The sequence below is a fragment of the Salmo salar genome, chromosome ssa01, assembly GCF_905237065.1.
Source record: "Salmo salar chromosome ssa01, Ssal_v3.1, whole genome shotgun sequence".
In the NCBI taxonomy this organism is placed as follows: domain Eukaryota; kingdom Metazoa; phylum Chordata; class Actinopteri; order Salmoniformes; family Salmonidae; genus Salmo; species Salmo salar.
In genome coordinates, this window is record NC_059442.1 from 163,236,569 (window position 1) to 163,251,740 (window position 15,172).

At 44.0% G+C, this 15,172-nt stretch overlaps 1 protein-coding gene across 2 annotated transcripts in view; it reads right to left on the bottom strand.

The window, feature by feature from the left end:
- Positions 1-4,136, bottom strand: part of LOC106571288 (cAMP-specific 3',5'-cyclic phosphodiesterase 4D) — a 388,079-nt gene extending 383,943 nt beyond the window's left edge. The window contains exon 1 of one of the 2 annotated variants that reach the window (XM_014144187.2): positions 3,846-4,136. In XM_014144187.2, coding sequence (XP_013999662.1) covers positions 3,846-3,945 — 100 coding nt within the window. In that variant the 5' untranslated portion in view covers positions 3,946-4,136. The remainder of the gene's footprint in view (positions 1-3,845) is intronic. The other variant, XM_014144196.2, reaches the window with a different exon arrangement.
- Between the last annotated feature and the right edge of the window lie 11,036 nt (positions 4,137-15,172).

Genomic DNA, 15,172 nt, shown 5'->3' on the forward strand with positions numbered 1-15,172 from the left:
GACAAGATGCAGTAGATGGTATAGAATACAGTGTATACATATGAGATTGTCACATTCGTCGTAGTGAACAGACCAAGGCGCAGCGGGTATAGTGCTCATCTTAACTTGTATTTTTTTGAGAGAATACTTAAACAAAATAAACAAACAACGACCAACAGTTCCGTAAGGTACAAAGACTAATACGAAAAACAACCACCCACAAAACCCAAAGGAAAACAGGCTGCCTAAGTATGGCTTCCAATCAGAGACAACGAAAGACACCTGCCTCTGATTGGAAACCATACTCGGCCAAACCTGGAAAACGAAACATAGAAAATGAAAACTAGAACACATCCCCTAGAAAAAAAAACAACAAAAAACACACAAAACAACGCCCCTGCCACGCCCTGACCATTCTACTATGGCAAAATACCCTTTTTACTGGTCAGGACGTGACAGAGATGAGTAATGTAGGATATGTAAACATCATTAAAGTGGCGTTATTTAAAGTGACTAGTGATACCTTTATTAAGTCCATTTATTTATGTGGGCAGAGATTTGAGTCTGTATGTTGGCAGCAGCCACTCTATGTTAGTGATGGCTGTTTAACGGTCTGATGGTCTTGAGATAGAAGCTGTTTTTCAGTCTCTCGGTCCCAGCTTTGATGAACCTATACTAACCTCGCCTTCTGGATGATAGCGGGGTGAACAGGAAGTGGCTCGGGTGGTTGTTGTCCTTGATGATCTTTTTGGTCTTCCTGTGACATCGGGTGCTGTAGGTGTCCTGGAGGGCAGGTAGTTGTGCAGACCGCATTACCCTCTGGAGAGCCTTGCGGTTGAGGGCTGTGCAATTGCCGTACCAGGTGGTGATACAGCCCGACAAGATGCTCTCGAGTGTTTTCGGTGACAAGCCAAATTTCTTCAGCCTCCTGAGGTTGAAGAGGCGCTGCTGCGCCTTCTTCCCCACACTGTCTGTGTGGGTGGACCATTTCAGTTTGTCCGTGATGTGTACGCCGAGGAACTTAAAACTTTCCACCTTCTCCACTACTGTCCCATCGATGTGGATAGGGGGGTGCTCCCTTTGCCGTTTCTTGAAGTCCGTCATATCCTTTGTTTTGTTGACCTTGTGTGTGAGGTTATTTTCCTGACACCACACTCCGAGGGCCCTCACCTCCTCTATGTAGGCCGTCTCGTCGTTGTTGGTAATCAAGCCTACCACTGTAGTGTCATCTGCAAACTTGATGATTGAGTTGGAGGCTTGCATGGCCACACAGTCATGGGTGAACAGGGAGTACAGGAGAGGGCTGAGAACGCACCCATGTGGGGCCCCAGTGTTGAGGATCAGCGGGGTGGAGATGTTGTTTCCTACCCTCACCACCTGGGGGCGGCCCGTCAGAAAGTCCAGGACCCAGTTGCACAGGGCAGGGTCGAGACCCAGGGTCTTGAGCTTAATGACGAGTTGGGAGGGTACTATGGTGTTAAATGCTGAGCTGTAGTCAATGAACAGCATTCCTACATAGGTATTCCTCTTGTCCAGATGGGATAGGGCAGTGTGCAGTGTGATGGTGACCTATTTGGGCGGTAAGCAAATTGGAGTGGGTCTAGGGTATCGCAATTATACAATTACACACATACACACATACAATTACAGATAATTGTATGTGTGGGGTACAGAGATGAGGTAGTCATTAAAAAATCATATTCAAACCCTATTACTGCACACAGAGTGAGAGTCCATGCAACTTATTATGTGACTTGTTAAGCACATTTTTACTCCTGAACTTATTTAGGCTTGCCATGACAAAGGGGTTGAATACTTATTGACTCAAGACATTTCAGCTTTTCATTTTTAATTCATTTGTAAAAACATCTAAAAACATAATTCCACTTTGACATTATGGGGTATTGTGTGGAGGCCAGCGATACAAAATCTCAATGTAATCCATTTTAAATTCAGGCTGTAATACAACGCAATGTGGAAAAAGTCAAGGGTTGAGAATACTTTCTGAAGGCACCGTACAGTATTGAATAGAGCAACAAATGTCAAATATTGAATAAATACATGACATGTCTCTATCCAATGCAATAAATGTCATATATTGAATACATGGGCTGGCTCTACAGTATGCCAAAGCCATTTACACTAAAGCTGGTATACTTTAGCCCGGGCACTTTGCTTCGACTTAGCCTGATGTCATTGTCTCCCCTGAAAAGTCATTTGAATGTGATCGGATAATGTTGAGGGTCATTTGCATTTAAGAGATGAGGCTTCACTTGTGTTTCGGAATGGAAAGGCAGCGGAAATAACAATATCATGCCTGCCAATGATTCTTTATTAAGTGACAATGGTATTCTGTAGTATAAGCTGCAACTAGAAAAGTAAGTAGGCTACATACAGTAAATCAACTATTAAATTACTTGGTAAGGCACTCAGGACTTTCAAAAGCACCAATAAGCTTTGACGGTGGAGGGTGCTTTCAAGACATCACACATACACAGAAGTATGGGATAACTGTTCGGCATTTTTATAATGACATGACACCATTCATATACTTTGCTATCCACAAATCCGTTCACAAAGTATTCATACTGCCCTATACTTCTTAGTATATGAAAGGTTTCCTTCTAGACAGACTACCTGAATAAAAAAATGAATAAAGAGAAAAACAACCATTCATGAATGGTTTGCTCTCCGCAAGTGACGCACCACTCGACAGACACCACATGGTCAGACAGGTCAGTCTCCCAGCAGACTTTTCCACTATGCCTCTTTAAGAAAGAAGGTTTGGAGCAACCACACTTGACTGACGAGTAACCTTGTCTAACATTCGAAGATTGGAAATTACAAACTTTAGAAGCTTTTTTAAACCTTGAATACACTACAAGTATGCATTTCCTGCTGTGTAGGAACATTCTCATCAACAAAAGAGTAATCAAATTAAGATCCTACATCTGGAAAGAGACAGCAGAGATATATGGTTATACCTTGCCATGTATTCAAGGTTGAGAGCTCTCGAAGCTTTTGTGCAAACATTAACGCTTTTTTAGAAGTTTCACAGTTTCACTTTCCTGGAACTTTTCACTAAAAGCATTTCACTCTCGCCAAGTAGACTCCTCAAACAGGTAGATGGTTTTCAGAATAAGAATTAGTAGTTCTTAGCAGTAGTTTATAAACTGCGTAAACAGTTCTCTGACGGGTTCAATTGGATACCGGTTTAAGTTTACATTTTCTGTGTTGCATAAACAAATAGATTGTAATTACATTTTCTGATCTGTTATAATATTAAAGTAAATTTATGATTTGTTTTACATTCAAAACAACTGTACCTTGTTCAAAGAAAATGTTTTGAGTTTTAATTTCACATGCACAAACACAGTGAAATGCCTTTCTTGCAAATAAGATGATTACGAGTCTGTTTAGTTTCTCAGCTACTTTTAGACAGCCCTTGAGGATGTTGTTTCAGAACATATAGGTTCATGAAGCTTAACATCACCCTCAATACCTTCAGCACAAATACACCTGATCTCAAAACAACTGGAGTGCATGGCACGTGTTGACACGATACAGTTTCAGACATCACACCATCTCATTCAGCACTAGTACTCCAAAAAGTATCTGCACTTTAACAACTTGCCATATGACACTGTTAATGAATGCAAATGTGAAAACTCAATAAATAAACTTTTCCAAAAGTATCTACACATGTTGTTGTCAATAAGCTGAAGATAAACATGCTGAGGCAGAGAGAAATTAGTAGACAAACTTACCTCAATAAATAAACTTTTCCAAAAGTATCTACACATGTTGTTGTAAATAAGCCGAAGATTAACAAGCTGAGGCAGAGAGAAATTAGTAGACAAACTTACCTTCCGTCTCCCAAAGATGACCCTCAGCTGTAACGCAGCCACGGATCCCCCAAATGACATAAATCAACAAATAACTAAGTATCTTTATAAATACAAACATCCACTCTCTGCACAATTTAGCCTAATAGTCCAAAAGGGAATACCAAAACAGGCTAAAACTCCGAAAGGGAATACCAAAACAGGCTAAAACTCCGAAAGGGAATACCAAAACAGGCTAATACTCCGAAACGGAATACCAAAACAGGCTAATACTCCGAAACGGAATACCAAAACAGGCTAATGCTCCGAAAGGGAATACCAAAACAGGCTAATGCTCCGAAAGGGAATACCAAAACAGTAACAAATTCTGGATGGTGCTCATGCTCACACACACTGGCTTAGAAATTATGAGGCTGTGCTTCTGAAGGGCTCAGCCAATGGTTTGACTCCACTCACACACGATTTCCCCCACCGCACACACATACACTCCACTCCCCCTGAAATAAGCCAAGCTGGCTCTGACTAGCTGTGGCAGAGGCGAGGCCGAAGCTCTCATACACAGAAACACACACACACACACTAATACACACACACACACTAATACACACATTGGCAGGGCTTACTCTCCCTATCATAATTCTAAGCCCCTCACTGCTTATTCTTTATCCCACACACCTTGAAGGGTAAGATCTGGCACCACACCTTGAAGGAGTGAGATCTGGCACCACACCTTGAAGGGTGAGATCTGGCACCACACCTTGAAGGAGTGAGATCTGGCACCAAACCTTGAAGGGTGAGATCTGGCACCAAACCTTGAAGGAGTGAGATCTGGCAGTATGGCCAGTAATTGTTTCTAATAATTTTATTTAAAAGGGATTAGCACTTTGACAAATATTTTTCTGTTCTTTTGTTTCTATTTTGTATGTTGATTATTGTCCAATTATATATTTATATATACAGTACCAGTCAAAAGCTTGGACACACCGACTCATTCAAGGGTTTTTCTTTATTTTTACTATTTTCTACATTGTAGAATAAAAGTGAAGACATCGAAACTATGAAAAACACATGGAATCATGTAGTAACCAAATAAAGTGTTAAACAAATCTAAATATATTTTATATGTGAGATTCTTCAAAGTAGCCACCCTTTGCCTTGATGACAGTTTTGCACACTCTTGGCATTCTCTCAACCAGCTTCATGAGGTAGTCACCTGGAATGCATTTCAATTAACAGGTGTGCCTTGTTAAAAGTTCATTTGTGGAATTTCTTTCCTTCTTAATGCGTTTGAGCCAATCAATTGTGTTTTGACAAGGTGGGGGTTGTATATAGAAGATAGCACTATTTGGTAAAAGACCAAGTCCGTATTATGGCAAGAACAGCTCAAATAAGCAAAGAGAAATGACAGTCCATCATTACTTTAAGACATGAAGGTCAGTCAATACAGAACATTTCAAGAACTTTGAAAGTTTCTTCAAGTGCAGTCGCAATAACCATCAAGCGCTATGATGAAACTGACTCTCATGAGGACCGAATTAATGCTACAGGGTTCAAGTAACAGACATCTTTGTAATGTTCGTCGTTAAAGGTAGACCAAGGCGCAGCGTGTGTTGGGTTCATCATATTTTATTTAACGGTGAACCAGCAAAAAAAACAAACAATAAACAACACAACGAACGAACGAAAAGTCTTGCAGGCTACTAACAGCAATACAAAAACAAGATCCCACAACTGAAAGTGGGAAAAGGGCTGCCTAAATATGATTTCCAATCAGAGACAACGAATGACAGCTGCCTCTGATTGGAAACCATACTCGGCCAATCAAAGAAAAAACAACATAGACATACAACACATAGAATGCCCACCTCATGTCACACCCTGACCTAACCAAACAGAGAAAAACGGCTCTCTCAGGTCAGGGCGTGACAATCTCAACAACAACTGTTCAGAGGAGACTGCGTGAATCAGGCCTTCGTGGTCAAATTGCTGCAAATAAACCACTACTAAAGGACACCAATAAGAAGAAGAGACTTGCTTGGGACAAGAAACACGAGCAATAGACATTAGACCGGTGGAAATCTGTCCTTTGGTCTGATCAGTCCAAATATTAGATTTTTGGTTCCAACCACCATGTCTTTGTGAGATGCAGAGTAGGTGAACGGATGATCTCCGCATGTGTGATTCCCACCATGAAGCATGGAGGAGGAGGTGTGGTGTGGGGGTACTTTGCTGGTGACACTGCCAGTGATTTATTTAGAATTCAAGGCACACTTAACCAGCATGGCTACCACAGAATTCTGCAGCGATACGCCATCCAATCGTGTTTGCACTTAGTGAGACTATCATTTGTTTTCAACAGGACAATGACCCAAAACACACCTCCAGGTTGTCTAATGGCTATTTGACCCCAAAACACACCTCCAGGCTGTCTAATGGCTATTTGACCAAGAAGGAGAATGATGGTGCTGCATCAGATGACCTGGCCTCCACAATCACCCGACCTCAACCCAATTGAGATGGTTTGGGATGAGTTGGACTGTAGAGTGAAGGAAAAGCAGCCAACAAGTGCTCAGCATATGTGGGAACTCCTTCAAGACTGTTGGAAAAGCATTCCTCGTGAAGCTGGTTGAGAGAATTCCAAGAGTGTGCCAAGCTGTCATCAAGGCAAAGGGTGGCTACTTTGAAGGATCTAAAATAGAAAATATATTTTGATTTGATGAACACTTTTTTGGTTACGACATGATTCCATATGTGTTATTTCATAGTTTTGATGTCTTCACTATTATTCTACAATGTAGAAAATAGTAAAAAAAAAAAAAAAAACTTTGAACAAGTACGTGTGTCCAAACATTTGACTGGTACTGTATACACACTACATGAGCAAAAGTATGTGGACACCTTCTCGTTGAACATCTCATTCCAAAATCATGGGCATTAATATGGGGTTGGTCCCCCCTTTGCTGCTATAACAGCCTTCACTCTTCAAGGAAGGCTTTCCACTAGATGTTGGAACATTGCTGCGGAGACTTGTTTCCATTCAGCCACGAGCATTAGTGAGGTTGGGCACTGGTGTTGGGCGATTAGGCTGGGCTCGCAGTCTGCATTCCAATTCATCCAAAATGTGTTCAATGGGGTTGAGGTCAGGGCTCTGTGCAGGCCAGTCAAGTTCTTCCACACCACTCCAGCCATCGCTTGGCAATGCACATGGTGATCTTAGGCTTGTGTGTGGCTGATTGGCCATGGAAACCCATTTCATGAAGCTCCAGATTAACAGTTCTTGTGCTTACTCTGCTTCCAGAGGCAGTTTGGAACTCAATGGTGAGTGCTAGATCCGAGGACAGACGATTTTTATACTCTAAGTGCTTCAGAACTTGGCGGTCCCATTCTGTGAGCTTGTGTGGCCTACCACCTCGCAGCTGAGCCGTTGTTGCTCCTAGAAAATTCTACTCCACAGTATCAGCACTTACACTTGACCAAGGCAGCTCTACCAGAGCAGAAATTTGACAAACTCACTTGTTGGAAAGGTGGCATCATAAAATGGTGCCACGTTGAAAGTCACTGAGCTCTTCAGTAAGGCCATTCTACTGCCAATGTTTGTCTATGGAGATTGCATGGCTGTGTGCTCGATTTTATATACCAGTCAGCAATGGGTGTGGCTGAAATAGCCGAATCCACTCATTTGTAGCAGTGTCCACATACTTTAGTATAAACAGTTTATTCAGAAAGTATTCAGACCCCTTGACTTTGATGATCACTCTGACCAAGCTCCAGAGTTCCTCTGTGGAGATGGGAGAACCTTCCAGAAGGACAACCATCTCAGCAGCACTCCACCAATCATGCCTTTGTGGTAGAGTGGCCCGACAGAAGCCACTCCTCAGTAAAAGGCACATGACAGCCTGCTTGGAGTTTGCCAAAAGGCACCTAAAGGACTCTCAGACCATGAGAAACAAGATTCTCTGGTCTGATGAAAAGAAGATTGTACTCTTTTTCCTGAATGCCAAGTGTCACGTCTGGAGGAAACCTGGAACCATCCCTACAGTGAAGCATCGTGGTGGCAGCATCATGCTGTGGGGAAGTTTTTCAGCGGGCGGGAACTGGGAGACTAGTCAGGATTGAGGGAAAGATGAACGGAGCAAAGTACAGAGAAATCCTTGATGAAAACCTGCTCCAGAGCGCTCAAGACCTCAGACTGGGGCAAAGGTTCACCTTCCAACAGGACAACAACCCTAATCAAATCAAATGTATTTATATAGCCCTTCTTACATCAGCTGAAATCACAAAGTGCTGTACAGAAACCCAGCCTAAAACCCCAAACAGCAAGCAATGCAGGTGTAGAAGCACGGTGGCTAGGAAAAACTCCCAAGAAAGGCCAAAACCTAGGAAGAAACCTAGAGAGGAACCAGGCTATGAGGGGTGGCCAGTCCTCTTCTGGCTGTGCCGGGTGGAGATTATAACAGCACATGGCCTAGATGTTCAAATGTTCATAAATGACCAGCATTGTCAAATAATAATAATCATAGTAGTTGTCGAGGGTGCAACAAGTCAGTAACACAAGAGTAAGTGTCAGTTGGCTTTTTCATAGCCGATCTTTGAGAGTATCTCTACCGCTCCTGCTGTCTCTAGAGAGTTGAAAACAGCAGGTCTGGGACAGGTAGCACGTCCGGTGAATAGGTCAGGGTTCCAGCAGGTCTGGGACAACAGGTCTGGGACAGGTAGCACGTCTGGTGAACAGGTCAGGGTTCCATAGCTGCAGGCAGAACAGTTGGAACTGGAGCAGCAGCACGGCCAGGTGAACTGGGGACAGCAAGGAGTCATCAAGCCAGGTAGTCCTGAGGCATGGTCCTAGGGCTCAGGTCCTCCGAGAGAGAGAAAGAAAGAAAGAAAGAAAAAGAGAGAATTAGAGAGAGCATATTTAAATTCACACAGGACACTGGAAAAGACAAGAGAAATACTCCAGATGTGACAGACTGACCCTAGCACCCCGACACATAAACTACTGCAGCATAAATACTGGGGCTGAGACAGGAGGGATCAGGAGACACTGTGGCCCCATCCGATGAAACCCCCAGACAGGGCCAAACAGGTAGGATATAACCCCACCCACTTTGCCAAAGCACAGCCTCCACACCACTGGCCACTAAGCACACAGCCAAGACAACACAGGAGTTGCTTCGGGACAAGTCTCTGAATGTCCTTTTTTATGTTTTTATTTTAACTAGGCAAATCAGTTAAGAACAAATTCTTATTTACAATGATGGCCTACCCCGGCCAAACCCACCCGTAACCCAGACGACGCTGGGCCAATTGTGCGCCACCCTATGGGACTCCAAATCACAGCCGGTTGTGATACAGCCCGGGATCGAACCCAGATCTGAGGTGATGCCTCTAGCACTGCAATGCAGTGTCTTAGACCGCTGCGCCACTCAAGGACCCACTCAAGGACCCACTCAAGGTCATTGAGTGGCCCAGCCAGATCGCGGACTTGAACCCGAACATTCTGGAGAAATCTGAAAATAGCTGTGCAGCGACGCTCCCTATCCAACCTGACAAGAGCTTGACAGGGTCAGTGTGGCGGATGTGTTGTTGCCTACCCTTACCACTTGGGGGCGTCCCGTCAGGAAATCCAGGATCCAGTTGCAGAGGGAGGTGTTTGGTCCCAGGGTACTTAGCTTATGATGAGCTTGGAGGGCACTATGGTGTTGAACGCTGAGCTGTAGCCAATGAACAGCATTCTCATGTTGGTGTTCCTTTTGTCCAAGTGGGAAAGGGCAGTGTGGTGTGCAATAGAGATTGCGTCATCTATGGATATGTTGGGGCAGTATGCGAATTGGATTGGGTCCAGGGTGTCTGGGGTGATGGTGTTGATGTGAGCCATGACCAGACTTTCAAAGCATTTCATGGTTACAGATGTGAGTGCTACGGGGCGATAGTCATTTAGACAGGTTACCTTGGAGTTCTTGGAGGAAACCTGGCACCATCCATATGGTGAAGCATGTTGGTGGCAGCATCATGCTGTGGGGATGTTTTTCAGCTGCAGGGACTGGGAGACTAGTCAGGATCGAGTACAGAGAGATCCTTGATGAAAACCTGCTCCAGGAGGACCTCAGCCTGGGGGAAAAGATTCACCTTCCAACAGGACAACGACCCTAAGCACCCAGCCAGGACAACACAGGAGTGGCTTTGGGACAAGTCTCTGAATGTCCTTGAGTGGCCCAGCCAGAGCCCGGACTTGAACCCAATCGAACATCTCTGGAGAGACCTGAAAATAGCTGTGCAGCAACGCTCCCCATCCAACCTGAAAGAGCTTGAGAGGATCTGCAGAGAAGAATGTGAGAAACTCCCCAAATACAGGTCTTCCAAGCTTTTAGCATCATACCCAAAAACTTGTTTTTGCTTTGTCATTATGGGGTATTGTGTTTTCTAGCATACTTTGTGTGTGTGTGTGTGTGTGTGTGTGTGTGTGTGTGTGTGTGTGTGTGTGTGTGTGTGTGTGTGTGTGTGTGTGTGTGTGTGCTTGTGTTTAAAATACTATAGTGAAGAACATTATGCCTGCTAAATGAGATACATTTCACCAGTGAGCCTTGTCAGTGAGTTCCAAAGGCATTGTTACACAATCATGCCTTGTGATCCATGAGTGCAGTTAATGTAGCGTCCTCATGCATTCAGCATTTGTTTTCAGACATCTTAGTACGTCTTTGTTTAGATGTGTGTCTTTATATTCTACAGTCACGTCTTAGCTCGTTGAGCTGACAGCAGACATGTAAGCCAAACTTCATATCTCTGCAGACAGGTATTATTGACTTTCGACCAGTTGACGTCAAATGTTTATGGTCTGAGTAGTTTGAATATCTATCTCTGCACATTCAAAACCATGAGAATTTCCTGGAGGCAAAATACAAGGTTACAGGTCATCAGAAACACATGCTCTCTATACACATCCTTTGTGACAGAGAGCATATTGGAAATACTGTAAAGGAAGTAATGAATTAGATATTTCCATTAAATATAGAAACAACCTCATCACTGTTGTCCATGTAAACAAACACTTTATAGCCTGAAAACATGATTAAAACTATAATTTTGCATCATTGCTCTGTCTATGAATTTGACAGTGGTTACATTTCTCCAGGCCCATCCTTCAGCTTTTTACTAAAACAGTGGCAGAGAATAGGCTTTGTTATTGTTTTAACTGCTGATTGGTCCCTTTAAAGCATGATAATAGTAACAGTTGTGAGTTTGATTGCATGGGCTGCACATACTCAATATCAGTATTAGGTGTCACTGTTAAATTGGCAATTCTGTTAACCGGCTTAGAATAAAGTGTGTGCTAATAATGACAAAATTTTAGGGGCAGTTTTTCAGACTGCAGCTTTACAACCAACCTACCGTTATCATTTCGACTGACCTTTAAGGTTGTTCTGTATACTGTAGCAGTGCCTTAAGCCTACAGTCATAGTTGTCAAGGAACAAGCTCATCCATTTATTCATTATTTTTCGTATATAGACTCTATATCAATTCATTAAAATGGCTTTGTGTGACTGTAAGACTATTTTCTCTTCACACTGCAATGCCTTTTGTCACTTTAATTGAATTACATCCAAATGGGGTCAATCTAAGAAGTATCACCTAGTAACAGCAGTGGTCAAGACATTTCACTTGCATGTCATGAGCTCTGTTCTATGGAAGGCAGATTTGCTTCGTGTGGCTACAGCATCACTATGGCCAGTCCGCTGACTTCAGTGTCTTTGTGCTGGTGGGAGGAAATGTGCCGTAAGGGCAAACTGTATCATTTCCTGTAAGCAGTCACGTCATGAGTGAATGGAGGCTAGTAGGGCGAGGGGGTGTCGGAATGTTGGAGGAGGAGAGGGGTTGGAACTGTTACTTTAATGGTATTGTTATTGCACCTAGATTAAGATCAATGCAAAGTCTTTAAACTCAGAGCAAGGTTTCAATCGCAGACGGACATCAGAGAATGCTGTGTCTTTGTTTTTACAGAGACCTGGCTTATAGACAGTTCACCCGATTCTGCTATTCAACCAGATGGCTTTTCCATTTTCCGAATGGATCTGATCGTACCACGGCTTCTGGTAACAGATGCATACATTACATTTCATACACTTTTTTTTTGTTAGTTTTTTTGTACTGGTTCCCTGTGGGAATCGTACCCACAACCCTGGCGTTGCAAACACCATGCTCTACCAACTGTACATAGCTACTTCAATGACCTCGTACCCCTGCACATCAACTTGGTGCTAGTACTCCTTGTATATAGCCATGTAACTTTTACTCGTTATTGTTATTCATTATTCACTGTGTATTTTCTCCTCTTGTCACTATTTCGAAAATGAATGTTCATTGTTTTTCATCTTTAACTCCGCATTCTTGGAAAAGTACCCGTACGTAAGCAGTTCACTGTTAGTTTACTGCTGTTGTTTACAAAGAATGTGACAAATAACATTTGATTTGATTTGGTACGAGCTCCACAAATTCATTAAAGACAAAAAAAGTCAAATACAAACTCAAATTAGAATCGAATTTCGACAACTCAGACTCGCAACACATGTGGCAAGGACTACAAGCTTTCACACACTACAAAGGCAAATCCAGCTGTGTGGTGCCAAAGCATCCCTCCCAGACAGGCTTAACATATTCTATGCTCGGTTTGAGGCAGACAATACCGAGCCATCTAGGAAGGCTCCGGATGATCAGGTGCTTTTGCTCTCCAAGGCTGACATGAGGGAAACTCTCAAAAGAGAGTCAATAGTCAGAAAAGTGAATAGTCCCAGATGGCATCCCTGGCCGCATCCTCAGAATGTGTGCTGAGCAGCTACTCGGAGTCTTCTCTGACATCTTCAACTAGTTCCTGTCCCAGTCTGTAGTCCCTACTTGCTTCAAGGAGACCACCATCGTCCCAGTGCCCAAGAAAACCAAGGTGACATGCCCAAATGACTAACCCCCCGTCGCACTCACCCCTGTCATCATGAAGGGTTTCGAGAGGCTGGTCATGGCCCACATTAAGGCCAGCATGCCAGGCACACTGGACCCACACCAATTTGCCTACCACTCTAACAGATCCAGAAAAAAAATGCAATTTCCATCGCTATTCACACAGTATTGCTTCCGTCCTTCTCCTCACCCCAACCTGGGCTTGAACCTGGGACCTTCTGAACACATCAAAACTGCCTCCAACAAAGTATCGTTACATATCGCTCTACAAAAGCCCCTGCCCTTGCAGAGCAAGGGAAATAACTACTTCAAGGTCTCAGAGCGAGTGACATCTCCGATTGAAACGCTACTAGTGTGCACCGCTAACTAGCTAGCCATTTCACACTGGTTACACTAACACATCTGGATAAGAGGAACACCTTAGTGAGAATGCTGTTCATTGACTACAGTTCAGCATTCAACACCATTGTTCCGTTCAAGCTTGTCACCAAGCTCAGAGCCCTGGGTCTGGACGTCAGAGGACAAAAATCAGTTAACCACCTAACTGAGGAACTCAATTTAACCTTGCGCAATACCCTAGATGCAGTCGCACCCCTAAAAACTAAAAACATTTGTCATAAGAAACTAGCTCCCTGGTATACAGAAAATACCCGAGCTCTGAAGCAAGCTTCCAGAAAATTGGAACAGAAATGCCCTCACTGCTGCTCGATCATCCTATTTTTCCAACTTAATTGAGGAAAATAAGAACAATCCCAAATTTATTTTTGATACTGTCGCAAAGCTAACTAAAAAGCAGCATTCCCCAAGAGAGGATGGCTTTCACTTCAGCAGTAATAAATTCATGAACTTCTTTGGGGAAAAGATCATGATCATTAGAAAGCAAATTACAAACTCCTCTTTAAATCTGCGTATTCCTCCAAAGCTCAGTTGTCCAAGATGTTCCATTTTTATGGAATGGTCTGCCTACCCATGTGAGAGACGCAGACTCGGTCTCAACCTTTAGTCTTTATTGAAGACTCATCTCTTCAGTAGGTCCTATGATTGAGTGTAGTCTGGCCCAGGAGTGTGAAGGTGAACGGAAAGGCACTGGAGCAACGAACCGCCCTTGCTGTCTCTGCCTGGCCGGTTCTCCTCTCTCCACTGGGATTCTCTGCCTCTAACCCTATTACAGGGGCTGAGTCACTGGCTTCCTGGTGCTCTTCCATGCCGTCCCTAGGAGGGGTGCGTCACTTGAGTGAGTTGAGTCACTGACGTGGTCTTCCTGTCTGGGTTGGTGCCCCCCCTTGGGTTGTGCCGTGGCGGAGATCTTTGTGGGCTATACTCGGCATTGTCTCAGGATGGTAAGTTGGTGATTGAAGATATCCCTCTAGTGGTGTGGGGGCTGTGCTTTGGCAAAGTGAGTGGGGTTATATCCTGCCTGTTTGGCCCTGTCCGGGGGTATCATCGGATGGGGCCACAATGTCTCCTGACCCCTCCTGTCACGAATCCCACCGAAGGTGGCTCCCCTGCCTGCTCGGGCGGCGCTCGGCGGTTGTCGTCGCCGGCCTACTAGCCACCACTGATCCCTTTTTCCTTTTCTGTTGGTATGTCTTATTGTTTGCACCTGTTCCTTATTTGTGTGTCTTGATTTGTGGTTATTTAAGCCTGTTTAGCCCGCCCAGGTTTGTGCGGGATTATTTTACGTCAGTGTGCTTTTTGGATGTGCTGGCGATCTGCCTGGATTATTTTCTTTCCGGACTGTGTGCCGTTGTGAATGGGTTGGTCATTTTGTTCACACGCCTGTTGTGTTGGCGTCGACCGTGTCGTACCAGAGAAAATAAATCTCATTTTTTCTTACCTCTGCTCTCTGCGCCTGACTCCTACCACCAATCCTAGCATTCGTGACACCTCCTGTCTCAGCCTCTAGCATTTATGCTGCAGTAGTTTATGTGTCGGGGGGCTAGGGTCAGTCTGTTATATCTGGAGTATTTCTCCTGTCTTATCCGGTGTCCTGTGTGAATTTAAGTATGCTTTCTCTAATTCTCTCTTTCTTTCTTTCTTTCTTTCTTTCTTTCTTTCTTTCTTTCTTTCTCTCTCTCTCTCGGAGGACTTGAGCCCTAGGACCATGCCTCAGGACTACCTGGCATGATGACACCTTGCTGTCCCCAGTCCACCTGGCCGTGCTGCTGCTCCAGTTTCAACTGTTCTGCCTGCGGCTATGGAACCCTGACCTGTTCACCGGACGTGCTACCTGTCCTAGACCTGCTGTTTTCAACTCTCTAGAGACAGCAGGAGCGGTAGAGGTGCTGACCTGTTGCACCCTTGACAACTACTGTGATTATTATTATTTGACCATGCTGGTCATTTATGAACATCTTGAACATCTTGGTCATGTTCGGTTATAATCTCCACCCGGCACAGC